Source organism: Trachypithecus francoisi, unplaced genomic scaffold (assembly GCF_009764315.1).
Source record: "Trachypithecus francoisi isolate TF-2019V2 unplaced genomic scaffold, Tfra_2.0 Lachesis_group0, whole genome shotgun sequence".
Lineage (NCBI taxonomy): Eukaryota > Metazoa > Chordata > Mammalia > Primates > Cercopithecidae > Trachypithecus > Trachypithecus francoisi.
Window position 1 is genome coordinate 87,913,952 of NW_022681453.1, and position 27,943 is coordinate 87,941,894.

The 27,943-nt window shown below is 38.1% G+C and overlaps 1 protein-coding gene across 1 annotated transcript in view; it reads left to right on the top strand.

Annotated features, from left to right (window-relative positions):
• The window catches only part of IMPG2 (interphotoreceptor matrix proteoglycan 2), a 109,331-nt gene that overhangs the window by 27,342 nt on the left and 54,046 nt on the right, over positions 1-27,943 (top strand). Inside the window, exons 4-6 of the mRNA XM_033211434.1 lie at positions 2,538-2,569; positions 23,531-23,580; positions 24,490-24,572. Coding sequence (XP_033067325.1) covers positions 2,538-2,569; positions 23,531-23,580; positions 24,490-24,572 — 165 coding nt within the window. The remainder of the gene's footprint in view (positions 1-2,537; positions 2,570-23,530; positions 23,581-24,489; positions 24,573-27,943) is intronic.

Consider the following 27,943-nt stretch of genomic DNA (forward strand, 5'->3'; position numbering starts at 1 on the left):
TTTATGAAGGTGGCTACATGGAACAACAGATTTTTAATGTAGATAAAGCAACTTTCTACTGGACAAAGATGCCATCTAGAACTTTGATAGTGAGAGAGAAGTCAATACCTGGTTTCTATGAAGGACAGGCTGAATTTCTTGTTATGGGATAATGCAGTTAGTGACTTAAGTTGGAAGGCAATGCTTATTTACCGTGCCAAAAATCCTAGGGCCCTTAAGAAATATGCTAAATCTACTCTACTTATGCTCTATAAATGGAACAAAAAGTCTGATGGCACCACATCTGTTTACAGTATGGTTTACTGAACCTTTTAAGCCCATCTTTGAAACTTACTGCTCAGAATTTTTTTTTTCAAGTATTACTGCTCATGGGCAATGCATGTAGCCACCCAAGAGCTCTGATGGGGATGTACAAGGAGATTACTGTTGTTTTTGTGCCTGCCAATACAATATTTATTCTGCAACCCACGGAGTAAGGAGTAATTTCAACTTTTAAGTATTGTGATTTTAGAAATACTTTTCATACAGCTGCCATAGATAGTGATTTCTTTGATGGATCTAGGCAAAGTGAACTGAAAATCTTCTGGAAAGGATTTACCATCTAGATGGCACTCACAACATTCATGACTCAATAGATGAGGTCAAAATACCAACATTAATAAAGATTTGGAAGACGTTGATTCCAACTCTCATGGATGACTTGGAGGGGCTCAAGACTTCATTAGAAGAAGTAACCACAGATGTAGTGGAAATAGCAAGAGAATTAGACTTAGAAGTACAGCCTGAAGATGAGACTAAATTGCTACAATCTCATAATAATACTTGAATGAAGAAGGAATTTCTTCTTATGAATGAACAAAGAAAGTTGTTTCTTCAAATGGAATCTACTTCTGGTAAAGATGCTGGGAACACTATTGAAATGACAGTAAAGGATTTAGAATATTACATAAACTCAGTTGATAAAGAAGTGACAGGATTTGAGAGGATTGACTCCAATTTTAAGAGAAGTTTTAGATAAACTGTTATCAATAGCATTATATATTACAGGGAAATCTTTTGTGAAAGAAAAAAATCAATTGATGGGGCCAAATTCATTGTTGTCCTATTTTTATGAAACTGCCACCGTTCCCTCAGTCATCAGCAGCCATCATTCTGATTAGTCAGCAGCCATCAACTGGGAGGCAAGACCCTCCAGAAGCAGAAAGATGATGACTTGCTGAAGGCTCAGAGTATTGTTAGCATTTTTTAGCAATGAAGTATTTTAAAATTAAGGTATATACCTTTTTTAGATGTGATGTTATTGCACTTTTAATAGACTACAGTATAATGTAAACATAACTTTTATATGCACTAGGAAACAAAAAAATATGTGACTTGCTTTACTGGGATATTTGCTTCATTGAGCTTTTATGTGGTCTGGAACCAAACCTGTAATATATCAGAGGTATGCCTATAATTGAAACCATGAGAGTGGCTGAGATTATTCTGGGAGAGTCTGTAGAGCAAGAAGAGCAGTGAGTCATTTCTAAATGCAATGAGAGGTATTTAGAGTAATAGTCTCTCTGTTTTACCGATGAGGAAATTGAGGCCTGGCACCAGAGAGATTTGGGATTTTCCTATATAGTTAAGGAGGGGAAACTGGAACTTGAAACTAGGTCTCCTGATTCCACTATTCCTTCTATCATATTGATCTCAAAATAACAATCCTAATTTAGGGGAAACTTGCAGGCAATTTGCTTTAGAATGCCCCTGGAGAATAATCCAATTATTGGTATGATATGTCTTTTTTGTCTGAATTCTGTAGAAACAAATTTATCAATTATTTTATCCACATGTTTACGTTGTTCTAGGATGAGAATTACTATAAATACATCACATAAAAAATTCTGGCCGGGCACGGTGGCTCAAGCCTGTAATCCCAGCACTTTGGGAGGCCGAGATGGGCGGATCACGAGGTCAGGAGATCGAGACCATCCTGGCTAATACGGTGAAACCCTGTCTCTACTTAAAAAATACAAAAAACTAGCCGGGCGACGAGGCGGGCTCCTGTAGTCCCAGCTACTCGGGAGGCTGAGGCAGGAGAATGGCGTAAACCCGGGAGGCGGAGCTTGCAGTGAGCTGAGATCCGGCCACTGCACTCCAGCCTGGGTGGCAGAGCAAGACTCCGTCTCACAAAAAAAAAAAAAAAAAAAAAATTCTTTGATTCTAAGTCCATGGCAGGTTTATGTAAAACTCTGCAAATCTATAACTTTTATACCTTTATAAAATGATTGACAGATCAAGTCTGTTATTTGTGCCCATTAAGAAAGAGCATAGGAACTTTTGTGCATATAAGCAGACTGAATGTCAGGGTGTTGCTATAGTCACAAAACAAACTTGGTATCATTAGTACTTGTTTTAATCACTTGTCTAACCATAGAGAATAGTAACATGGATTCTACCATGTTAGGGCAGTAGTGGTTCCTATGAAATAAGTTTTATTTACTCCTTAATAACTGTTGTTAACTCAGTCGTTTTTATGTTCTTGTTTTCCTTAGAAACTGACTTATGCAAAGGAAACTGTAAGCAGGTGAGTGTCTCTTTTTCCCAAAATTCATGTTTGGCAACACAGATGTGTCATAACCTAATTCAAGACTCACCCCAAATTTAATGGTGCCTTTCTATTTTCTTGCCAGTTTGCAATGACCAGGCCTGTGGATAAGTCCCAAATATTTTTCCTCATTCCCAAGCCATCACCACAGCCACTGTGTGCATTTGCTGTCTGACCTTATTATGAGGCAAACTTGCTCCTCTCTTAGATGAGAAAACAGATTTATGGCTTATATGGAATGACCTATTATTGTCGAGGTTTAAAGGCTAATGATGAAATTGTTCTGAAATGGTACACCACAGTGGAGGATAGTTTATTAAATGATGGGTGGTGCTATGGATCAATTTATTGACTATTGATGATTATGTTCTTGAAACTTAGCAGTAGCATAACCTTGATGAATCTATCAATATTTTGATTCCTGACTCTGTTCACCATGGGCTTGGGGCTAAGGTAATTTCTGGCTTCTGGGAAGTATCAGTACAAAGAAGATCACAGGAGGTAAGGGATTTTGAGCCTATAGGGGCTAAAGCTTTCCAATTCTATTCATCATCAGAGTATCTAAATTGTAATAGCATGTGGGTGGTTATGTAGGAAAGTACCACTAGAGCCTGCAATCCAGGTCACAGTCCAGAATTTTGCCTCAAATTAGAGGGAAGGACAGATTGAAAAACCGAGTAGGTGAGTCAGTGTCCAGAGATCCAACCTGGGCATCAGAGTCGGGGCAAAACCATAAATGGAATATATATGTGGGTGGTAGTGGGGTGTATCCAGGTTTCAAATCAAACACAAGTAAATAGGAAAGAAGTAGGACTCTGTGTAGTCTTATTCATACAGCCAATGGCACTGAGTCTATACCAGGGTGTGGGATGATTGAGCATTTACTTAAATATGGGATCATGTGGTCTCTTGGGTGTGGTTTATTCTGTTTTAATTTTTATATTTATTTATTTAGAGACAGGGTCTTGATCTGTCACCTAGGCTGGAGTGCAGTGGCATGATCACAGCTCACTGCAGCCTCGAGCTCCCAGGCTTAAGTGATCCTCCACTTCTGCTGCCCAAGTAGTTGGGACTACAGGCACAAACCATCATGCCCAGCTAATTTTTTTGTGTTTTTTGTAGAGACAGGGTTTTGCTATGTTGCCCAGGCTGGTTTTGATCTCCTGGGCTCAAGCAATTGGCCCGCCTCAGCCTCCCAAAGTGTTGGGATTGACTGCAGGCGTGAGCCACTATGCCTGGCTGTGTGTGGTTTCTTCACCACAGAGAGGCAGAGCTCAGAGATTCCTTGTGATTGCCACTGCAACAGACAGTGGATCAGTAAATCTATAGTTGTAATGATAGAACTAGAAGGAACCTTAGAGGTCGCTTCATCCAACTTTCACAGTCTACTGATTAACTTCTTGATTATCTACTTGATTAACTTCTCTATCTTGATTAACTTCATAATCTACTTGATTAACTTCTCTAAGCTCTCTTTAAGTTCATTGTGCCCAAAGCTATATCAATCATTTACTCATAAATCTGTTTCTTTCTAGGTTCCTCTTATCAGTGAATGAATGGCATTATCATCCATCTAGTTGCCCATATTCTTTTCTCTTGCTTTCTCCCTTCTCTTCTCCTATTTTCTAATTATCTCTTGATTCCATCCATTTCTCTCTGACCCCACAGTCCCTACACTAATTCATATAATCTACACTTATTTCCTGGTACAGAGGCTTGCCAAGAGGTCTCTCTGCTTCCCTCTGAGCCCTCCTCTCCACCCTGGCCAGAAATCTTCAAAAGAATAAATTTGATCATGTGCCTCTCCTCTGTAAGACAATTTAATAGTTCCTTGTTGCTTTTAAGATCAAAATTAACATGACCTGCAAGGCTCTTCACAGTTAGGCCTGTGCCCAGCCTCATCTGTCTCAGTTTCCTTCTCAAACTCTATGGTTTAGCCACAGTTTTTCAGAGTACTCTTGAGCCATTATGTTTCCATATTTGTTGCCTGACTAACATTATCAAACATGTAGTAGCATTTTAACATTTATTGATTGCTTACAGTATACTAGAATATATTAATTTATTTAATCCTCTGAGTTTAACCCTCTGAATTATGTACTTTTACTATCTTTATTTGATAGATGAAGAAACAGTATTAGAGTTTAAATAACTCAAGGTAATCCAGCTTATTTGATTCTTAAGCATCTGATTTTTAACCTCTATTAACACTGCCTTTTACTGTGTAAAATATGTTACCTCACTTAATTATTATCACAACAACAACCAAAAACCTAAGTTAGTAATACTCTTACAGGAATCCAAAATATGAATAAAATCAGTAATGCACACAAAGCAGTAACTGCACAAAATACCTAAAGCCTGACTCTTCTTGAAAAATCTACTATGTAGCCTTTAGCAAGTTTCTGCTGGATCCTAATGAATGAATAAAAAGCGATCTTACTCATTTTTGTAACCCTAATAGGTAACAATCTTGAGGAAATGAACTGTGTTTTAGGATTTGTTGTAAGCTCTACATTAACTAGCACCAAATGTGTATGTAGTATAATCTTAGTATGTACAGTTTGTATTGCTTTGGTTGACTTTGTTTAACTAATCAGACCAATATCAAAACATGCTTGTGTTCATAGTGTACATATGTGCACACACACCCATACATAGAGAGAGGAAAGAGAAATCAATTCCAAAGGATGATTTTAAAAAAATGTAGCTTTTATTTTAGATATAAAGGATACATGTGCACGATTGTTACATGGGTATATTGGACCCAGGTAGTAAGCAGAGTACCCAATATGTAGTTTTTCAACCCACACCCACCTGCCCTCTAGTAGTGCACAGCGTCTATTATTCCCATGTTTATATCCATATATGCTCAGTGTTTACCTCTCCCTTATAAGTGAGAACATGCAGTATTTGGCTTTCTGTTCCTACATTAATTCACTTAGGATTATGGCCTCCAATTCCATCCAAGTTGCTGCAAAGGACATGAGTTCATTCTTTTTCCTGGTTGCATAGTATTCCATGGTATATATGTACCATATTTCCTTTATCCAATCCACCATTGATGGCCACCTCGATTGATTCCATGTTTTTGCTGTTATGAATAGCTAGTGATGAACATGTGAGTGCATGTGTCTTTTTGATATAATGATATGGGATTGCTGGTTTGAATGGTAGCTGTGTTTTAAGTTCTTTGAGAAATCTCCAAACTGCTTTTCACAGTGGCTGAACTAATTTACATTCCTACTAATAGTATATAAGCATTTCTTTTTCTCTGCAACCTCATCAACATCTGTTATTTTCTGATTTTTTAGTAACTATTCTGACTGGTGTGAGATGGTATTTCATTGTAGTTTTGATTTGCATTTCCCTGAGTATTACTGATGCTGAGTATTTTTTCATATATTGACCTCATATATGTCTTCTTTTGAGAAGTGTCTGTTCATGTCCTTTGCCTACTTTTTAATGGGGTTATTTGTTTTTTGCTTTTTGAATTGTTTAAATTCCCTATAGATTCTAGATATTAGACTTTTGTCAGATGCCTAGTTTGTGAATATTTTCTCCCATTCTGTAGGTTATCTGTTTAGTATGTTGATAGTTTCTTTTGCTGTGCAAAAGCGCTTTAGTTTAATGAAGTCCCACTTGTCAATTTTTGTTTTTGTTGCAATTGCTTTTGGGGGCTTGGTCATAAATTCTTTGCCAAGGCCAATGTTGACAAGGATATTTTCTAAGTTTTCTTCTAGAATTTTTTTAGTTTGAGGTCTTACATTTAATTATTTAATCAATTTTTAGTTAATTTTGGTATATGATAAAAGGTAGGGTTCTAGTTTTTTTCTTCTACATATGGCTAGCCAGTTATCCCAGCAGCATTTATTGCATGGGGAGTCCTTTCTCCATTGTTCATCTTTGTCAGCCTTGTTGAAGATCAGATGGTTGTAGATGTGCAGCTTTATTTCTGAGTTTTCTATCCTGTTCCATTGGTCTATGTGTCTGTTTTTGTGCCACTACCACGCTGTTTTGGTTACTGTAGCCTTATAGTTTAGTTGGAAGTTGGATAGTGTGATGCCTCTGGCTTTGTTCTTTTTGCTTAGGATTACTTTGGCTATTCAGGCTCTTTTTTGATTCCACATGAATTTTAAAGTAGCTTTTTTCTAATTCTGTGAAGAATGACATTGCTAGTTTGATAGGAATAGTATTGAATCTGTAAATTGCTTTGGGCAGTATGGCCATTTTAATGACATTGATTCTTCCAATCCATGAGCATGAGACTTTATTGATTGATTCAGCTTTGGGTGTGACCAAGATGGCCACACTGTAAATTTTGCAAAGGCTATGTTTCCATGTTAATTAGTCATGGATACATGCTAAGTGCATTTTGTTTCAATAGATTCTGTGTTACTATACCCTGACAGTAACACAATATTCCTGAAAACCTAACTTCAGACCTTACTGGATTTCATCATTCAAAGGGAAAAATGTTTATCTCTGCTTTTTTCCTGGTAAGAGATGTATTTCTTGCATAATGTATTAACTAATAAATACCTGATCACAGTGCACCTCATTCACAACTACTAGGAGGTGATTAGAGAAGGAGGGGGAATGAATGAAAGTCTGTTAATTGGTTAAAGCAGAACGGGTTTTCTCTGGAGCTGCCCCAAATTGATCATCTCATTCATTTCCTTGGATTCTCCTGCCTGCTGATTCAAACTGTCCCATCTTTCTGTGCATCAGCTGGAAACAAACACCTTCTTTCTCTCCTTCACCATCCCAACTCCCAAGAGTAATTTTTACAAAGAAAGATAGAATGATTCTGCCCATGTGAAGAGAAAGTCTTCCATCATAAGAACTAGCCAAAAATGCAGCACATATCATCAGATTAATGCAATGCACATACAGTGTGAGTATATATATCTACAAATGTTGAGGCAGTACAATTTCCAAGCATTCAAAGTACTGATATGCACTTGCATGTTAAAACATCATAAAGATGCCAAAGAATAGAGAGATGACACTTTTTCTTCATTATCTTGTCATAGAGTTAGGCTGGTAGACTTCATGGTAGACCACTATAAGAGGTAGACCATAATTTAGTTTTCTGGATTGGATATTGAAGCATGCCATTTCACTCTAAATCTGGGCCTAATAACTAAAAATACTAATATATCAGCAGTTACTTAGAATATTGTGAAAAGCTTCTTACTCACAAGAATGGACAATGATGTTTGCCCTTTTAAATGGTTTAGAATAACCATACTCAATAATCACCTAATTAGAGTCATTTTAAATAAAATTAAAAATATTAGCTAATACTAATGTAGAAGTTATAGGCCAGACATTGTTCTAGGTACTTTATTACTTGTATTAATTTACTTAATCCTCTAAACAATATAATGAGGTAGGTGTTGATATTATCTGTCTCTTAAAGAGAAGGAAATTAAGGCATAGAGAGTTTAAGGGATTTGTCCAAGGTCACAAAGCCAGTGTTCAACCCCTATGTTGTAATGCATATATATTTAAATTATTAGAATATTTTACATCATTCAGAGATTTAAAAAATTGGTTTTCTTTGTTGTGCATATGTGTGTGTGAATGAGAAAGACAAACATGAAGAATGAAAAAAAGTATTTAAATGGTTGCTATAATTTACATACTAAAAGCCCAGACTTCATCACTACACCATGTATCCATGTTACAAAATGGCACTTGTACCCCCTAAATCTATCAAAATTTGTAAAAATTTAAAATTAAAAATGATATTATGAGCTTTTGTATAGATCTTTGTACCAATTTCGAAATCTTATCTGCTGAAATTCAAAGGAGCTAACTTCAAATGAATATTTAGAAAGCAGCTACTTTATATTAGACAGACTTCTCCATGATAATGTTTCTTAAACCATCAGTTGTCAGCATATTGAATATGTACCATGTGGCCTGGCTGTGAGTCCATGCAAAGAGGCAATATATGAGAGAGACAGAGCTGTAGACAGGAGAGAAATTGAAATTTTAGTGTTTGTCTTATCAACAACTTGTGCTAAATCTTGGTCGTTTCACTTTATAGAAAAATGTCTGTTTCTCAGGCTTTAGGAAAGCATCAAATGATCACGAATAGGATTCCTAGAAGAGCAGGAAGTCTACATCTTTCTGTGTCTGTAGCACATTCAGTGAAAGCAGGGGCAGAACGTACTGATCCCTGTGTGTGTTTCTGTCAGGGATGTGGCCCAGTGTGGGGTTATTCTTTTGGTGCACACTGGCAGTACTCTTGCAGCAAAGATGGACCAGTAGAGGGGTGGTGGTGATACTCCCTGACCTCTTATGAAATGACATATCCTCCACCCTACCATCATCCCTTACACATTGGCGTTTATAGACATATAGAGTTTTACATTTTAACAGGATTTTTTACATTTAATTGTCACAATTACCCTATGAAATTTTTATAGAGTGAAATTCTTCGACGTTCACACAACTTAATGAGACTTGTTTACAATTCCAGTCATTAAGTGACAGAAAAATGGAACTATCAAATTAGTTAACAGTCTCTGGGACATTCTAGCAATGTCAGCAAAAGGAAAATTAACTAATTTGATTGTTGTGGTTTATTAGAAAGCAAGAATTCAGTAATGGTTTTTTTTTTTACAGTTTTATTTCTTTGAAAAAAGGTTAAATTATGAAATATCTCAGACATAGAGACAAACATTAAGCCTTCTCTGACTCTGGCCCTCTCAAACTTGTGCTCCAGGAGATAATGGTAACTACAGTAAGCAGATGGCATTGGAAGTGCATTGAAATCCTGTGTGCACAGCTAGGACAAGGAATATCACTTCTTTTAGAAAGTGCTAGGCACAGATTTTGAGTCTGTCCTAAATATACATGAATTTGTTGAATGCCCACCCAAGATATTTATGCATTCTCCTTTTGCCATTCAAATAATTTCGGTGTATTTTTGTTGTTTATATTGATAAATAGATCTTGATTTAGTTTCTTGAATATTAGAATTTGTTTACCTATAAAAATATTGATTCACTGGATTCATTAAAACAATGAGTCTCTTTTAATGGAAAGTTCTCTACTCTCTGGGAAGGTTTACTAAGAATAGCACTGGACTGGGAGTCAAGAGACCTTTTCTCTTTGCTTCTACCTGGCTACTTTGATTTTGGATAAATGACTCAAACAATCTGATGCAATGTTTTTTATCTATAAACTGAGAAGATAGAAGACAACTCATATTTATGATGCCATTTCTACGTGAATGTCAAGTAGACATTTCAAACTCAACACATCCACAACTGAACTCCTGGTTCTCCCATGCCCCCAACCCAATTAACTCTGCTTTTCTATTGGTGGCAACTTTATCATGTCTGTCATTACAGACTAAAACTTTGTGATCATGCTTTATATTTCCGTTTCTTCCACACCTCACATCCAGTCCATCAAGAAATTCTGTTGCCTGTAGATTCAAAATATATCTCGAATCTGATCACTTTTCACCATCTTCACTGCCACCACCCTAGTCTGAGCCACCAGCATCTTTTATTTTTATAATAGCTTCTTAACATGTCTAACCCTTTCCCAACTACAGTACATTTTCAACACAGCAGCCAGAGTGATTTTTTATTTTTCTTATTAGTCTATATATTTATCAGCTAAGGGGATTTTAACATTTACTTAGAACAGTGTTTATCAAACTTTTCTCCCAAAGTCCTCAATGGCAGAAAATATGGGCAGTATAGCTCGGAGTTTTTTTTGGTTTGTTTTTGCAAATCCAAACTTCCTTTTCTTTTCTTAAGACTTCATGCACTCTTTTGTATTCTGCTATGTAGTGTATCAGTAAGTATTTTATATGAATTGATTTATTTCTTCAAATATCATAAAAATGGAAGCTTTAGAAATGGAGCCAAGTCTACTCTATGGCTTCTGGCAATCTACTGTATACTCTGCATGTGTGTACCATGTTGGAAAGAGTCTTAGAACAAACAGACTTATGGAGTTTATTCAAAAACTTTCAATGAAAACAAAACACCTTCATCATATAGTTATTCTACTATAAAATGATATATTAGTTCCTAAAAATCATTGAAAATCATGTGATAAAAACTACAGGGGCAATGGGAATAATAAAGTTAGGGGCACAATACCCAGAAACTTTGTCAACAATACAGTTTTTTTTTTTTTTTTAAAGGAACCTAGTGGTTGGCACGGTGGCTCATGCCTGTAATCCCAGCACTTTGGAAGGCTGAGGCAGGCAGATTACTTGAGATCAGGAGTTCAAGACCAGCCTGGCCAATATGGTGAAACCCCATCTCTATAAAAATACAAAAAAAATTAGGCATAGTGGCGTGCACCTGTAATCCTGGCTGCTCGGGAGGCTAAGGCAGGAGAATAGCTTGAACCCGAGAGGCGGAGGTTGCAGTGAGCCAAGATTGCGCCACTGCACTCCAGCCTGGGCAACAACAGAGTGAGACTCCATCTCAGAAACAAACAAAAAAGGAACCTAATAAAAATGGTGGCACAGTTTACATGTCCCATGTGGTTAAGAAATACATAAATACCATAATAAATATGTCACTTAACCTTGATGAATTTCTGACATTTGTTCGTAAAATTGGACTTTGGAAAGATTGTAGCTTATACATTATTGTAAAGTGATGGAAGGAGAATTATCCGAAGAAGAACGGAAAGTTATAACACCATATGAGGGTGGGTGTAGTTCATAACTCATGGGTGAACTGAGGTAGCTGGAAGATGTCTGAAGTGTCGGGCATGAGAGTGCTTGGTGTATTCCTATGTGGCCTCTTTTCATCTGGGTGCGGTTTTGTTTATTCTTCTAGCATTTCTCACAATGAAATTGAGTATAGGTAAAGGAGAAATCTGCATTATACTCAACTATTTCTTTTTTTTTTTTTTTTTATTATACTTTAAGTTCTAGGGTACATGTGCATGACGTTTATATCATGTATAACTCCCCAATGCAATCCCTCCCTCCTCCCCCCTCCCCATGATAGGCCCCAGTGTGTGATGTTCCCCTTCCCGAGTCCAAGTGATCTCATTGTTCAGTTCCCACCTATGAGTGAGAACATGCGGTGTTTGGTTTTCTCTTCTTGTGATAGTTTGCTAAGAATGATGGATTCCAGCTGCATCCATGTCCCTACAAAGGATGCAAACTCATCCTTTTTGATGGCTGCATAGTATTCCATGGTGTATATGTGCCACATTTTCTTAATCCAGTCTGTCACAGATGGACATTTGGGTTGATTCCAAGTCTTTGCTATTGTGAATAGTGCCGCAATAAACATACGTGTGCATGTGTCTTTGTAGTAGAGTAATTTATAATCCTTTGGGTATATACCCAGTAGTGGGATGGCTGGGTCATATGGTACATCTAGTTCTAGATCCTTGAGGAATCGCCATACTGTTTTCCATAATGGTTGAACTAGTTTACAATCCCACCAACAGTGTAAAAGTGTTCCTATTTCTCCACATCCTCTCCAACACCTGTTGTTTCCTGACTTCTTAATGATTGCCATTCTAACTGGTGTGAGATGGTATCTCATTGTGGTTTTGATTTGCATTTCTCTGATGGCGAGTGATGATGAGCATTTTTTCATGTGTCTGTTGGCTGTATGGATGTCTTCTTTTGAGAAATGTCTGTTCATATCCTTTGCCCACTTTTGGATGGGGTTGTTTGTTTTTTTCTTGTATATTTGTTTGAGTTCTTTGTAGATTCTGGATATTAGCCCTTTGTCAGATGAGTAGGTTGCAAAAATTTTCTCCCATTCTGTAGGTTGCCTGTTCACTCTGATGGTAGTTTCTTTTGCTGTGCAAAAGCTCTTTAGTTTAATTAGATCCCATGTGTCAATTTTTGCTTTTGCTGCCGTTGCTTTTGGTGTTTTAGACATGAAGTCCTTGCCCATGCCTATGTCCTGAATGGTACTACCTAGATTTTCTTCTAGAGTTTTTATGGTATTAGGTCTAACATTTAAGTCTCTGATCCATCTTGAATTAATTTTCGTATAAGGGGTAAGGAAAGGATCCAGTTTCAGCTTTCTACTTATGGCTAGCCAATTTTCCCAGCACCATTTATTAAATAGGGAATCCTTTCCCCATTTCTTGTTTTTGTCAGGTTTGTCAAAGATCAGATGGCTGTAGATGTGTGGTATTATTTCTGAGGACTCTGTTCTGTTCCATTGGTCTATATCTCTGTTGTGGTACCAGTACCATGCTGTTTTGGTTACTGTAGCCTTGTAGTATAGTTTGAAGTCAGGTAGCGTGACGCCTCCAGCTTTGTCCTTTTGACTTAGGATTGTCTTGGCAATGCGGGCTCTTTTTTGGTTCCATATGAACTTTAAAGCCGTTTTTTCCAATTCTGTGAAGAAACTCATTGGTAGCTTGATGGGGATGGCATTGAATCTATAAATAACCTTGGGCAGTATGGCCATTTTCACGATATTGATTCTTCCTATCCATGAGCATGGTATGTTCTTCCATTTGTTTGTGTCCTCTTTGATTTCACTGAGCAGTGGTTTGTAGTTCTCCTTGAAGAGGTCCTTTACATCCCTTGTAAGCTGGATTCCTAGGTATTTTATTCTCTTTGAAGCAATTGTGAATGGAAGTTCATTCCTGATTTGGCTCTCTGCTTGTCTGTTACTGGTGTATAAGAATGCTTGTGATTTTTGCACATTAATTTTGTATCCTGAGACTTTGCTGAAGTTGCTTATCAGCTTAAGGAGATTTTGGGCTGAGACAATGGGGTTTTCTAAATATACAATCATGTCATCTGCAAACAGGGACAATTTGACTTCTTCTTTTCCTAACTGGATACCCTTGATTTCTTTCTCTTGCCTGATTGCCCTAGCCAGAACTTCCAACACGATGTTGAATAGGAGTGGTGAGAGAGGGCATCCCTGTCTTGTGCCAGTTTTCAAAGGGAATTTTTCCAGTTTTTGCCCATTCAGTATGATATTGGCTGTGGGTTTGTCATAAATAGCTCTTATTATTTTGAGGTACGTTCCATCAATACCGAATTTATTGAGCGTTTTTAGCATAAAGGGCTGTTGAATTTTGTCAAAAGCCTTTTCTGCATCTATTGAGATAATCATGTGGTTCTTGTCTTTGGTTCTGTTTATATGCTGGATTACGTTTATTGATTTGCGAATGTTGAACCAGCCTTGCATCCCAGGGATGAAGCCCACTTGATCATGGTGGATAAGCTTTTTGATGTGCTGCTGAATCCGGTTTGCCAGTATTTTATTGAGATTTTTGCATCGATGTTCATCAGGGATATTGGTCTAAAATTCTCTTTTTTGTTGTGTCTCTGCCAGGCTTTGGTATCAGGATGATGTTGGCCTCATAAAAAGAGTTGGGGAGGATTCCCTCTTTTTCTATTGATTGAAATAGTTTCAGAAGGAATGGTACCAGCTCCTCCTTGTACCTCTGGTAGAATTCAGCTGTGAATCCATCTGGTCCTGGACTTTTTTTGGTGGGTAGGCTATTAATTGTTGCCTCAATTTCAGAGCCTGCTATTGGTCTATTCAGGGATTCAACTTCTTCCTGGTTTAGTCTTGGGAGAGTGTAAGTGTCCAGGAAATTATCCATTTCTTCTAGATTTTCTAGTTGATTTGCGTAGAGGCATTTATAGTATTCTCTGATGGTTGTTTGTATTTCTGTGGGGTCGGTGGTGATATCCCCTTTATCATTTTTTATTGCGACTATTTGATTCCTCTCTCTTTTCTTCTTTATTAGTCTTGCTAGCGGTCTGTCAATTTTGTTGATCTTTTCAAAAAACCAACTCCTGGATTCATTGATTTTTTGGAGGGCTTTTGTGTCTCTATCTCCTTCAGTTCTGCTCTGATCTTAGTTATTTCTTGCCTTCTGCTAGCTTTTGAATGTGTTTGCTCTTGCCTCTCTAGTTCTTTTAATTGTGATGTTAGAGTGTCCATTTTAGATCTCTCCTGCTTTCTCTTGTGGGCATTTAGTGCTATAAATTTCCCTCTACACACTGCTTTAAATGTGTCCCAGAGATTCTGGTATGTTGTATCTTTGTTCTCATTGGTTTCGAAGAACATCTTTATTTCTGCTTTCATTTCGTTATGTACCCAGTAGTCATTCAGGAGCAGGTTGTTCAGTTTCCATGTAGTTGAGCGGTTTGGATTGAGTTTCTTAGTCCTGAGTTCTAGTTTGATTGCACTGTGGTCTGAGAGACAGTTTGTTATAATTTCTGTTCTTGTACATTTGCTGAGGAGTGCTTTACTTCCAATTACGTGGTCAATTTTGGAATAAGTGCGATGTGGTGCTGAGAAGAATGTATATTCTGTTGATTTGGGGTGGAGAGTTCTATAGATGTCTATTAGGTCCGCTTGGTGCAGAGATGAGTTCAATTCCTGGATATCCTTGTTAACTTTCTGTCTCGTTGATCTGTCTAATATTGACAGTGGAGTGTTGAAGTCTCCCATTATTATTGTATGGGAGTCTAAGTCTCTTTGTAGGTCTCTAAGGACTTGCTTTATGAATCTGGGTGCTCCTGTATTGGGTGCATAGATATTTAGGAGAGTTAGCTCTTCCTGTTGAATTGATCCCTTTACCATGATGTAATGGCCTTCTTTGTCTCTTTTGATCTTTGATGGTTTAAAGTCTGTTTTATCAGAGACTAGGATTGCAACCCCTGCTTTTTTTTGTTCTCCATTTGCTTGGTAGATCTTCCTCCATCCCTTTATTTTGAGCCTATGTATGTCTCTGCATGTGAGATGGGTCTCCTGAATACAGCAGACTGATGGGTCTTGACTCTTTATCCAGTTTGCCAGTCTGTGTCTTTTAATTGGAGCATTTAGTCCATTGACATTTAAGGTTAATATTGTTATGTGTGAACTTGATCCTGTCATTATGATATTAACTGGTTATTTTGCTCGTTAGTTGATGCAATTTCTTCCTAGCCTCGATGTTCTTTACATTTTGGCATGTTTTTGCAATGGCTGGTACCGGTTGTTCCTTTCCATGTTTAGGGCTTCCTTCAGGGTCTCTTGTAAGGCAGGCCTGGTGGTGACAAAATCTCTAAGCATTTGCTTATCTGTAAGGATTTTATTTCTCCTTCACTGATGAAGCTTAGTTTGGCTGGATATGAAATTCTGGGTTGAAAATTCTTTTCTTTAAGAACGTTGAATATTGGCCCCCACTCTCTTCTGGCTTGTAGAGTTTCTGCCGAGAGGTCTGCTGTTATTCTGATGGGCTTCCCTTTGTGGGTAACCCGACCTTTCTCTCTGGCTGCCCTTAAGATTTTTTCCTTCATTTCAACTTTGGTGAATCTGGCAATTATGTGTCTTGGAGTTGCTCTTCTGGAGGAGTATCTTTGTGGCGTTCTCTGTATTTCCTGAATTTGAATGTTGGCCTGCCCTACTAGGTTGGGGAAGTTCTCCTGGATGATATCCTGAAGAGTGTTTTCCAACTTGGTTCCATTTTCCCCCTCATTTTCAGGCACCCCAATCAGACGTAGATTTGGTCTTTTTACATAATCCCATACTTCTTGCAGGCTTTGTTCATTTCTTTTTCTTCTTTTTTCTTTTGGTTTCTCTTCTCGCTTCATTTCATTCATTTGATCCTCAATCGCTGATACTCTTTCTTCCAGTTGATCGAGTCGGTTACTGAAGCTTGTGCATTTGTCACGTATTTCTCGTGTCATGGTTTTCATCTCTGTCATTTCGTTTATGATCTTCTCTGCATTAATTAGTCTAGCTGTCAATTCTTCCACTTTTTTTTCAAGATTTTTAGTTTCTTTGCGCTGGGTACGTAATTCCTCCTTTAGCTCTGAGAGGTTTGATGGACTGAAGCCTTCTTCTCTCATCTCGTCAAAGTCATTCTCTGACCAGCTTTGATCCGTTGCTGGCGATGGGCTGCGCTCCTTTGCAGGAGGAGATGCGCTCTTATTTTTTGAATTTCCAGCTTTTCTGCCCTGCTTCTTCCCCATCTTTGTGGTTTTATCTGTCTCTGGTCTTTGATGATGGTGACGTACTGATGGGGTTTTGGTATAGGTGTCCTTCCTGTTTGATAGTTTTCCTTCTGACAGTCAGAAGGACTGTCTGTTGGTCTGTTGGAGATTGCTTGAGGTCCACTCCAGACCCTGTTTGCCTGGGTGTCAGCAGCAGAGGTTGCCGAAGATAGAATATTGCTGAACAGCGAGTGTACCTGTCTGATTCTTTCTTTGGAAGTTTCCTCTCAGGGGTGACTCCACCCTGTGAGGTGTGGGGTGTCAGACTGCCCCTAGTGGGGGATGTCTCCCAGCTAGGCTACTCAGGGGTCAGGGACCCACCTGAGCAGGCAGTCTGTCCGTTGTCAGATCTCAACCTCCGCGTTAGGAGATCCACGGCTCTCCCCAAAGCTGTCAGACAGAGTCGTTTGCGTCTGCCACGGCCCCGCTCTTTCCCCTAATGGACTGCAGCTGTGCGCTGTCCGCAGAGGTAGAGTCTACAGAAACAGGCAGGCTTCCTTGAGCTGCTGTGAGCTTCACCCAGTTCGAGCTTCCCAGCGTCTTTGTTTACCTACTTAAGCCTCAGCAATGGCGGGCGCCCCTCCCCCAGCCTCGCTGCTGCCTTGCGGATAGATCGCGGCAGACGGCTGTGTTAGCAGTGAGGGAGGCTCCGTGGGCGTGGGACCCTCCCGGCCAGGTATGGGATATATTCTCCTGGTGTGCCTGTTTCCTTAAAGCGCAGTATTGGGGTGGGAGTTACCCGATTTTCCAGGTGTTGTGTGTCTCAGTTCCCCTCGCTAGGAAAAGGGATTTCCTTCCCCCTTGCGCTTCCAGGTGAGGCGATGCCTCGCCCTGCTTCAGCTCACGCTGGTCAGGCTGCAGCAGCTGACCAGCACCGATTGTCCGGCACTCCCTAGCGAGATGACCCCAGTACCTCAGTTGAAAATGCAGAAATCACCGGTCTTCTGTGTCGCTCGCGCTGGGAGTTGAAGACTGGAGCTGTTCCTATTCGGCCATCTTGCTCCCAACTGTTTCTTAATATATTAATCATGTTGAAGCAAATTCACAGATAAATAGCATAGCAGAGCTGACTGTATGTATCATGTATCTCTACTGATAAGTCACTGTGTGTACTAGGTCTAGTAGAGGACACAAGATATTCACTATTCTTAGAAAATAAGGCATATAAAGAAATAACAATACATATGAACAAAAATATAAGTGAATTTTGAAAATTAAAAAATGTGTATTCTGCCTGAAACTAGGGCAGACCAGGTTGAAGTGGGGTGGAGACTGCCGACTGTGGGAGATGCTGAAGGGGGTGACATGGGGCTAGCTCACACTGGGAGTGATACCAGAGGAGTGGCCTAAGAATTTACTCAGTCTATCTTTCTCCAATTGAATGTTACCACTATCCATTAAAATCCTTATTTGCCCATGATTTCCATGGACCACAAAACCAAATATATATATTTTTTCAGCAAATATTTTATTCTCTTTGGGATGACATATGTCACTACTCCATTAACTCCTGTTTCCACTATTCAAATTTATTTTTATAATTTTTTGAGATTATTTTTGTATTCTCTGTGTAAAGAGATTCTTGTATTTGTTTTCTACTGCTGCTTTAATTAATTAGTCTAACCTTGGCAACTTAAAACAACGTAGATTTATTATCTTATAGTTCTGTAGTTCAGAAGCCTCTTCTGGGTCTCAAAGTATTAGCAGGGCTGTGTTCCTTTTTAGAAGCTGTAGGGGAGAATCTGTTTTCTTGCTTTTTCTAGCTTCTACAGACCACCCATATTTCTTGGCTCATGGCCCCCTTCCATCTTCAAAGCCAGCAATGGCCAGTGGAGTCTCTCTCACATTCCATCACTCTGACTTTCTTCTGTCTCCCTCTTCCACATGAAAGGGTTCCTGGGATTACATGGAGCCTACTGGATAACCCAGGATACTCTGCCTATTTTAAGATCTGCCGATTAGCAAGCTTAATTCTACTTGCAACCTTAATTCCCCTCTCTGGGGATTAAGATATGGACCTCTTTGGGAGGCTAGTATTTTGCCAATCACAGTTCTCTGTAATTTAAATTGCAGACCTCTATGCAAACTCTAATACATCTGCTAATGTGTATCTTGCACCAAATACTCTGCTATATCCTATTTTAAATGTCTCTGCTATCAGTTGCCAACTCTTAAAAAGAAAATTTTCTGCCTATATTCAGGACCTTACATTCTGTCTTTCCTCTTAGAAACCTCTGCCTGTCATTGTTTCTCTCTTTCTTCTGAGTCTCCAACTTCCTTCTTTACTGACTCTTTCCCATTAGTATTTAAACATGCTCAAGTCCCTCTCATGTTACATATTTTTTTAAAAGCCTGCATTTATCTCCATTATAGCCAGACATCTTGAAAGAATGTCCACTTAGCTCCAGTCACTGCTTAAACTCCTGCCATCTGGTTTTACGGTTACATCCCCAATAACCAGTGCAAGGCTCAGCCTAGGATATGTGCTTACTAAATATTTGTTAAATTAATAACAGAATTTCTGCCTAATCACCCAAGTCTATTATCAGGTCTCTGGTGATACTCTCAGCATAACGACTGCTCTTTGGGATTGTGTGTGTGTCTCAATTAATTTACGTTTGTAGTTGAGAATTGTAGTTGAGAATACCCATCATGAATCACAAAGCCAAATATATATATATATATATATATATATATATGTATTTTTTTTTTTTAATATTTTTTTTGCAACAGAGTCTTGCTCTGTCACCCAGGCTGGAGTGCAGTGGTCTGATCTCGGCCCACTGCAACCTCCGCCTCCTAGGTTCAAGTGATTCTCCTGCCTCAGCCTCCTGAGTAGCTGGGATTACAGGCATGTGCTACCATGCCTGGCTAATTTTTGTATGTTTTTTAGTAGAGATGGGGTTTCACCAAGTTGGCCAGGCTGGTCTTGAACTCCTGACTTCAGGTGATCCACCCACCTTGGCCTCCCAAAGTGCTGAGATTACAGGTGTGAGCCACTGCACCCGGCCTATATATTTTTTTTTCAGCAAATGTTTTATTCTGTTTTGGATGACATATGTCACTATCCCATTAACCCCTGTTTTATATTTGTTTAGCATTTCATACTTTTTATGATGCTTCTGCATATAATATTTTATTTAGTTTTTGTCAACACCTTCATGAAATAGGAAGACGTGGAGGTGTTCTTGTTTTAAAGGTTAAGTTCTTGAGGCCCAGAGCAACTAAGGTATTTCCCTAAATCATACACAAAGTTAATGATACATCTAGGACTAGCACTCAGGTTTCTTAACTCCTTTCTTTGAATTCTTTTGCTGTCACATGTGATTAGAGTAACATATTCAAGAGCAAAGCAAAGTATAGAAGGTCATCAAGGGGAGTAGGAACCCGCATATGAACCTGTGCTTGGCTTGTTTTACAATGTCTTTAAATGTATGTTCTATGTGGCTGTGAGCATCTTTTGACACAATCCCACCTGAATTCCATTGACATGATTAGGTAGTAGTGGTGAAGAATGAATAACGTGCTGGATGAACTGAGGAAAGGAGATAGTAAGGGGTGGTATGTTGTTAGTATTAAGCTAAAGATCTTAGCTGAACAGCTTCAACTTTGTGATTTGACTTAGAAATGAAGTAGTATTTCTCTTTCCAAACTCAAGACACCTCTGTGTTCCAGTGCTGTTGTGAGTGACATTTTAAAGGATCTCTGCAGGAGGAATACTTAATGAAAACATGTAAAATGTTTCTTGTTGTTAAGTGTTCTTTACTGTCTCTTGAAAGGAGAGTGGGTGGGTGAGGGATTAAGAGTTGGAGTATAGGCAAGTGATTTAAATTACTGAGAGATTCCTACTTATCACTATTAAAATAATGTTATTTTGAATTTAGCAAGGTGAAATCTAGTTCAACTGAAGTAATCAAACTTCTCCATTCTGAATGCTTGCTTAGTTAGAGAATTAGCTTAAATTAGATTTGATGTCGGGGACAATTTAACTCACCCCAGGTGAAGTCCGGTTTCTCTGCTACCTCATCCCAACATCCTATTCTAGTTGCTGTGCTGTGCTTTCCTACCTTTGCCTTACTGTGATCCTTATATCTGGTTTCTCTCCATAGGTCTCCAACTGTAACCAGGTTCCCCTTCCTCTTTCTAGGACCTTACACATTGACTTTTAGGTCATTTGGTGTTTATAGGCCAGTATCACGAAGGCCAAGTGAAACTCTTCTAAAGAGTAGGGATCATGTAAGGGCCATGTTGTGAAGAAGTGACTTGAGTTGAGTAAGAGTGAGGTTTCTGGCATCCAGTGGGCCTTATTTTACATCACAGCTCCTCCATTGGCTTAGCTGTGTGACCCTGAGCAAATCTTAAACCTCTTCTAGCATTAATTTCCTCATCAGTCTAAATGGGATCATAGGATCTCCTTCTTAAGGTGGTTGCCAGAATTAAGTTAGTTAACGTAAATAAAGCACTTGGCAGTGTATCACACATGATGAGAGTTCAGTAAATTTAGTTGTAATTATTCTTGCTGTTATTATTGAAAGAGAACTGGATACAGTTACGAAGTTTTGTGTGAGCCTGGTAAAGTTGCTTTACCTGTTTGGACCTTATTTCTTTCATCTATGAAATGAAGGTACTGAGAAGGAGTACTGCCATGTGGACAACTGATAAACCCTATTCAGGCCTGATTATGTTAATGTTTCTTCCGAATGCATCCGAATTCCATTTTTTTCAGCTCCATCTTCTGTAACCCAAGAAGCCTCTTGATGCTTCCTCATCACTCATGCTGTCCTCTGCTCATCAAAATAACTTGTCCGGATGTCATACCCTTTAGGTTCTTCTAGATGAAACTTAGTAAGCAATTTTATGCAAAAGTACTCTAAATAAACAATACTGATGAGTTTTGTGTAATAGTTTAACATCTTACTTTTTTAGATAGAATTTTTAAAGCCAGAAGGATGTTTACGGTGAAGGTTTTTTTTTTTTTTTTTTTTTAACTTATGTTTCTCAAATTTTCTACCAAAGCCTGGGTATTTAGAAAACATGCCCCTAGTTGACCCTCCCCTACCAGCTCCAATCATAAAATGTCTTTGAATTATCATATTTTATTTTCATATTCATTTAAACTTTATATTCTATTCCATAATATAGCCATGTTTGTTATAATATTAAAATGTTTTAAATTATACAGCAGTTCTTATTTAACTCCTCACTGTTTAAGCTTCTAGTAAAACTGATGCCTCAAAATGTGTGCCATGTTTATCTCGAGGCTTTGAGTACCTCTGTAATCTAATTGAGAGCAGTAGGGTGATCTAAAGGTGTGGCTCTGAAGATGTGACTTAGTGGGCACGTCACAGACCTGGGCACATCTATGAGGGAGATATTTTTGACTGTTGATCAAATTACTTTAGGAAGTTGACTTGGTAACATTGAAGAGAGTATTTATTTATTTATTTATTTAGAGGCAGAGTCTTCCTCTGTCACCCAGGCTGGAGTACAGTGGTACAATCTTGGCTCACTGCAACCTCTGCCTCCTGAGTTCAAGTGACTCTCATACCTCAGGCTCCTGTAGCTGGGATTACAGGCATGTGCCACTACGCCCAGCTAATTTTTGTGTTTTTAGTAGAGACAGATTTCACCATGTTGGCCAGGCTGGCCTCGAACTGCTGGCCTCAGGTGATTGACCCTCCTGGACCTCCCAAAATGCTGGGATTACAGGCATAAGCCACCGCGCCCGACTTGAAGAGAGTTTTTAATTGCTATAAGTTGAAAACAGACAATCATCACTGATCCAATATCTTTGAAAAGGTTAAGGGAATAGCCCTTTTCCTCTTAGGACATGTGTACAAACTTGAAAATTCTAAAATATTCCCAAATTACTGTAATCTAACTTTTATACCTTTGGGATATGTGAAAATACGGACTTGTGGAAACCTGTTTTCTTTCCTTTAGGAGGAGGGGCTTTCTCAAAGTCTTCTGATCTCTTCTTTGCTTGTAGTTGCAGAGTGGCATGGTAACACGACAGCTAGGATACCTGATACCTGTTAGCAATGTGGCCTACAGCAAATAATTTCTCTAAGCTTGACTTTCTTTACATAAATAGGTTTTATGATTTCAGTGATCTCTCCAATGAGATCAGGTGTGTGGCTTTATGTTCCTTCTAGCAGCCACTACTTTCTTGTCTATGCTACTTGTCTCATCTGTAATTATTGACTTAGTGTGTATAATTTCTATAAGACTGAAGCCTTCATATACCATGGGTGTTTTGCTTACAATTACGTGCCAAGTACCTTCTACATTACCTGACACATAGTATTTATTTACCCCAAAATATATTTTTAATGCCTACTAAATGGCAGGTACTGTTTTAGGCACTGGAAAATACAGCAGGAATATATTAGTCAAGGTCTCCAATCTCATGCAGTTTAGATTCTTACTACATTCCTGTTCAATAGAACATCTGTGGTGATGGAAATGTTCTTTACCATCTTGTCCAGTGTGATGGCTATTAACCACATGCAGCTATTAAGCACCTGAAATGTGGCAGGTGTAAATGAGGAACTGAGTTTTTAACTTGGTTTAATTTTAGTTAATTTAAATTGCTACATGTGTCCAGTGGCTACCATTTTTGGGCAATATTGTGCTAGAGGACTAAGGCATTAGAGACAGAGATAAATAAGAATATAAGTAAAATTTCACATAGTGATAAGAACTGAGAAGAGAGAAAACAGGGTGATGAAAAGATAACTAGGGAGGAATTCTAGGTAGGGTGATTCTAGTTGAGTATGCATCAATAAATGTAAAATAAAGGAATTCCGGAGTTTTACTTTTAAAAACTTTGCTTCTTGGTACTTTTACTTGGGAGCCCTTAATTGGTGCTCTAGTGTTTTCCTTTTTGGAAAACAACTCCAAAATCCCAAAATAAACCCTCATGTGTCTGTCATTTCATTAACTGCAAACATTTTTTTTTCTAGCCCTGAACTGTCTTCTCCAGTTCCTGTTGGTGATACTTCAACATTGGGAGGTATGCTTTTGTGTCTTTATTCGCTTTTCTTTTTAAATTATTTATGGTTTAAGATAGTCTCACAAAAAAGTACATTTTTTTGTGCTAACTTTTTAAAAATATCAGATTTCTCTATTTTTATATGTTGTTCAAAATTCTCAAGAAAAAGTAATTTTTAAAAATTTATGGCATAATGTTGTCGGTACCTAAAAATCCTTAATCGTTAAGTATATAATACAAGTCAGAACATCACTGAAAACAAATGTATGAGCTAATGAATTATTTTAAGGCAAACACTCTGTAGCTACCACTAATGTTAAAACATAGCCATTCTAACGCCACCGTTAGTCATTCATCCTGTGAGAGTTTCCCAGAGTAAAGATTTTCTTATTGCATTCTGTGGTATAGTTTAACATGTTCCTTTGATCAGTATATTTCTTGTAAATTGGTAATTCATTACTTTATTTTTAATTTTAAAAAACTCACAAACTTCTCTGTGTTAGAAATTTCAGACATCTACAAAAATAGAATAACATAAGGTCCAGTTTTAACACTTGTCAATTCACAGCCAGTTTCCAACCTTTACCCACTTCCGCTCTCTGGTACAGGAGTTACTTCTTTTAGTATATGTCCCCTTTACCAGATAGCTCCTTAAGTATAGGAATGTTGTCTTTGTGTCCGTAGTGTCTTGTGCAGAGTCTGGCATACAGTAGGTGCTCAATATATGCTTGTTGAATGCACCATAATTATTTCTTGTTCTGAGAAGACGTCATACAGATGTGTCTTGAGGTTAGAAAGCACCGAATTTCCAGGACAATAAAGCAAACTATTTATGGGAATGGTTTTTGAAGTCAGTTCCTTATTTCCTGATAGGAACTCTGACTTAATCAGGGACTGAATTCATGCATATGTTTTTGCTTTTCTTCTTAGACGCTGCTCTCAGTGTTCCACATCCAGGGGTGGACTCCTATGAAGGTGCCTCAGAGAGCAGCTTGGAAAGGCCAGAGGAGAGTGTGAGTGATGCTCTGTTTTGTTACTTAGTTTCTAACGTGGAGCATAGAGATTAAGAGAGAGTTTATCTCCCATTGCTGGACTACACAGGACTTCATGTAGTGCCCTATTAGAAAAATGACGTGAATTCTAAAACCAGTACATTAAAAACAATTTTGAGGTTCCTTGGAGAACTGAGTAAATCTGCTCTTATTGTAGAGTTTTTGGTGAGAGAGGGCTTCAAATTATAAATGAAATGGACTGTCATTGAGGTAAGCCCACTGCCTCTTGTGGCCTCTGTGACATGATTTACTATGGTGGTTTTGCCTATATTCTTCCAACCCTTAATAGACCAGATCTTAGCTCTTCAGAGGGTAAAGCTATACATTTTATGTAGTTTAAAAGGCAAAAAGTACCATGCATTGTGAATATACCATAATTAATAGAAACCTGTCCACTAAACAACACTAAATCCTATAGCTGAGTCTCTCTCACAAAAGATATATACAGATTGGCCGGGCACGGTGGCTCAAGCCTGTAATCCCAGCACTTTGGGAGGCCGAGACGGGCGGATCACGAGGTCAGGAGTTCGAGACCATCCTGGCTAACACGGTGAAACTCCGTCTCTACTAAAAAATACAAAAAAAAACTAGCCGGGCGAGGTGGCGGGTGCCTGTAGTCCCAGCTACTTGGGAGGCTGAGGCAGGAGAATGGCGTAAACCCGGGAGGCGGAGCTTGCAGTGAGCTGAGATCCGGCCACTGCACTCCAGCCCGGGTGACAGAGCAAGACTCCGTCTCAAAAAAAAAAAAGATATATACAGATTAACAAAAAAATTACACATTGCCCAGGAATATAGAAACATTTTGTTAGATATTTAAATACTGCATTTAAAAAATTAGGGGGTTCACAAATGCTGTTTTTTAAATATAGAGCAAACTCTGACAAAACATAGTCACTAGGAAGATGCAATTTAGTTATCTTGCACCTTCACTTCCCAATGTGGACATTTTAACTTACATAAAATCAGGTTAAGTCGCTCCACTTTGCCTCATCACCCTCCCTGTCACTGAACAAGTCTGGTGGTAATCCCTGAGTGGATACCTGAATCAATACTTTTGTGCTAAGTACAGGTGTGTTCCAAGTAGATGGTGCTAGCAAATACTGGCATTTGATAAATATTTGTGAATGAATGAATAAAAAGTGATACTGTAGCTTTGAACTTGGGGCAGAATAGCTATGATTTAGATCTGAAAACATTTATAGAATGAGATAGAATTCACTTTAATGGAAATTAAGGAATTGTATGCAGTCAATTGGAACATTAATATCCAAAACAGAGGATTTAAGCGAATTTATAGAACCAGTAGGAAAACACAACAATATAGAGATACCTAACAAAAATTAGATTGCCTGTAGCTCTGGTTCAAATGAAGCCCAAGGTAGTTTTATTGTGCAGCTATTTTCCTAATGCATTTTCCCATCTACTCTTCTAGAAATTATATACCAAATTTTGGTTCTGTTGGGAATTATCCTATAAATTATAATGTGTATTTAACTTAACAAATTTTAAGTTTTTCAATATCTTTATTCTTATCCTGAGCAATGTAGAAACATTAGAACATTGTAATTCAAATGATCATTTTGCTGACCTATATGCTACTTTTCAGTATTTTTGTTCTTTCTCTTTTTTCATTCTGCTAATTAGACTGTATTATATTCTACTTATACAGCTAAAATTTGTTTAAGATTTACCCAGATGTTTACTATTTTATTTATTTATTATTTTTTTGAAATGGAGTCTTGCTGTGTCACCCAGGCTGGAGTGCAGTGGATCTTGGCTCACTAAAACCTCCGCCTCCCAGGTTCAAGTGATTCTCCTGCCTCAGCCTCCTGAGTAGCTGGGATTACAGGCGCATACTACCATGCCCAGCTAATTTTGTATTTTTAGTAGAGATGGGGTTTCAGTTGGCCAGGCTAGTCTTGAACTCCTGACCTCAAGTGATCTGCCCACCTCGGCCTCCCAAAGTGCTGGGATTACAGGTGTGAGCCACTGCTCCTGGCCCTACTATTTTATTTTCTAATTAAAAAAAATTTTAGGTCTATCTTCTGGGTAATTTTCCTTCTGAAATATATAATTCGGATATTAACTTAATGAAAGTCTCTCACTGTTTTGATCTCAGCTTTTGATCATCTGAAAATTTCTTCATTCTAATTCTGGAAAGGTGTTTTAAATATATGTTCAATTCTGGATTGAAGGGTTTTTTTGTCAAGCTTTTATTTTACAATCTTCTGCTTCTGTTGTTACTACTGAGAAGTGAACTGTCAGTTCATTTGGCACTGCCTTTGTAATCTGGTTGTGTTCTTTGGCTGTTTCTAAGATATATATGTATCTACATAGACACGTATGTATATATGTTTGTATGTATATGTATATGCATGTATATATACACATTTAGTATACGATTTTGTATTTAAGAATCTGCAGTTTTACAAAAGTGGGTATGGATGTGTATTTATGTTTATTTATTGTGTTTTGGATTTGTTGTATTTCCTTAATGTGAAACTTTATGTCTAACATAAATTTGGAGAAATTCTCAGCTGTTATCTTTCATGATTAGATATGCCTGACCTCCTCATTTTCTCTCTCATGTCTCTTTACTACTTTAATTACTTTAATTTCTGTGTCTTTCTGTGTTGCTTTCACCTTCTACTTTGTATTCTGTCCCTTTGTGCTGTTTAAAATTAAAGCCTCGGTCACAAAGGATCAGTAGATGCTCCATGGAAGCTGCCACCTTCAACACTGACTCAACTCTCCAGATTCCTGTTTTTTGACACCTTGGTTTTGTTTTGTTTTTACTTTCTTGCAGACTATGCATTAAAACCATTAAAATATTTACTTAGAATTTTCAGTATTCTGTAGCAGCAATACTACTCAAGCTTTTTTTAAATAATAAACTGGAAACAAGTCTCTTTGAAAATTTAGTGAGATGAAGCTTAATAAGGAAAAAATGCAAAGTCTTGTGCAAAATTTCGTAGGACTAAGAGTTTTTGTTGATACTAGTCTTACTGTGAATCAGTAGTATGATGCAGTTACTGAAAAGACAAAAGCTAGTGTAATTTTAGATTGTTTTAATTGAAATACAGCTTACTATAAGAGAGATGTGTGGCTAGATTTTTTCATATATTTCTGTTAAAACAACATATTGCATATTTTCATTGGCTAGACTTCACTTGTAAGTGTCATTCTCTAAGAAAGATATTAAGAGCCTAAGAAATGTGTGGAGGAAAGGAACTACTGAAAAGTCAAGGAAGATGTGATAGCTGCCTGTACATATTCGATGGGCTTTGTGCAACTAAGTTTTAAATGTGTCACAGGTTATAGAATTTGGATCA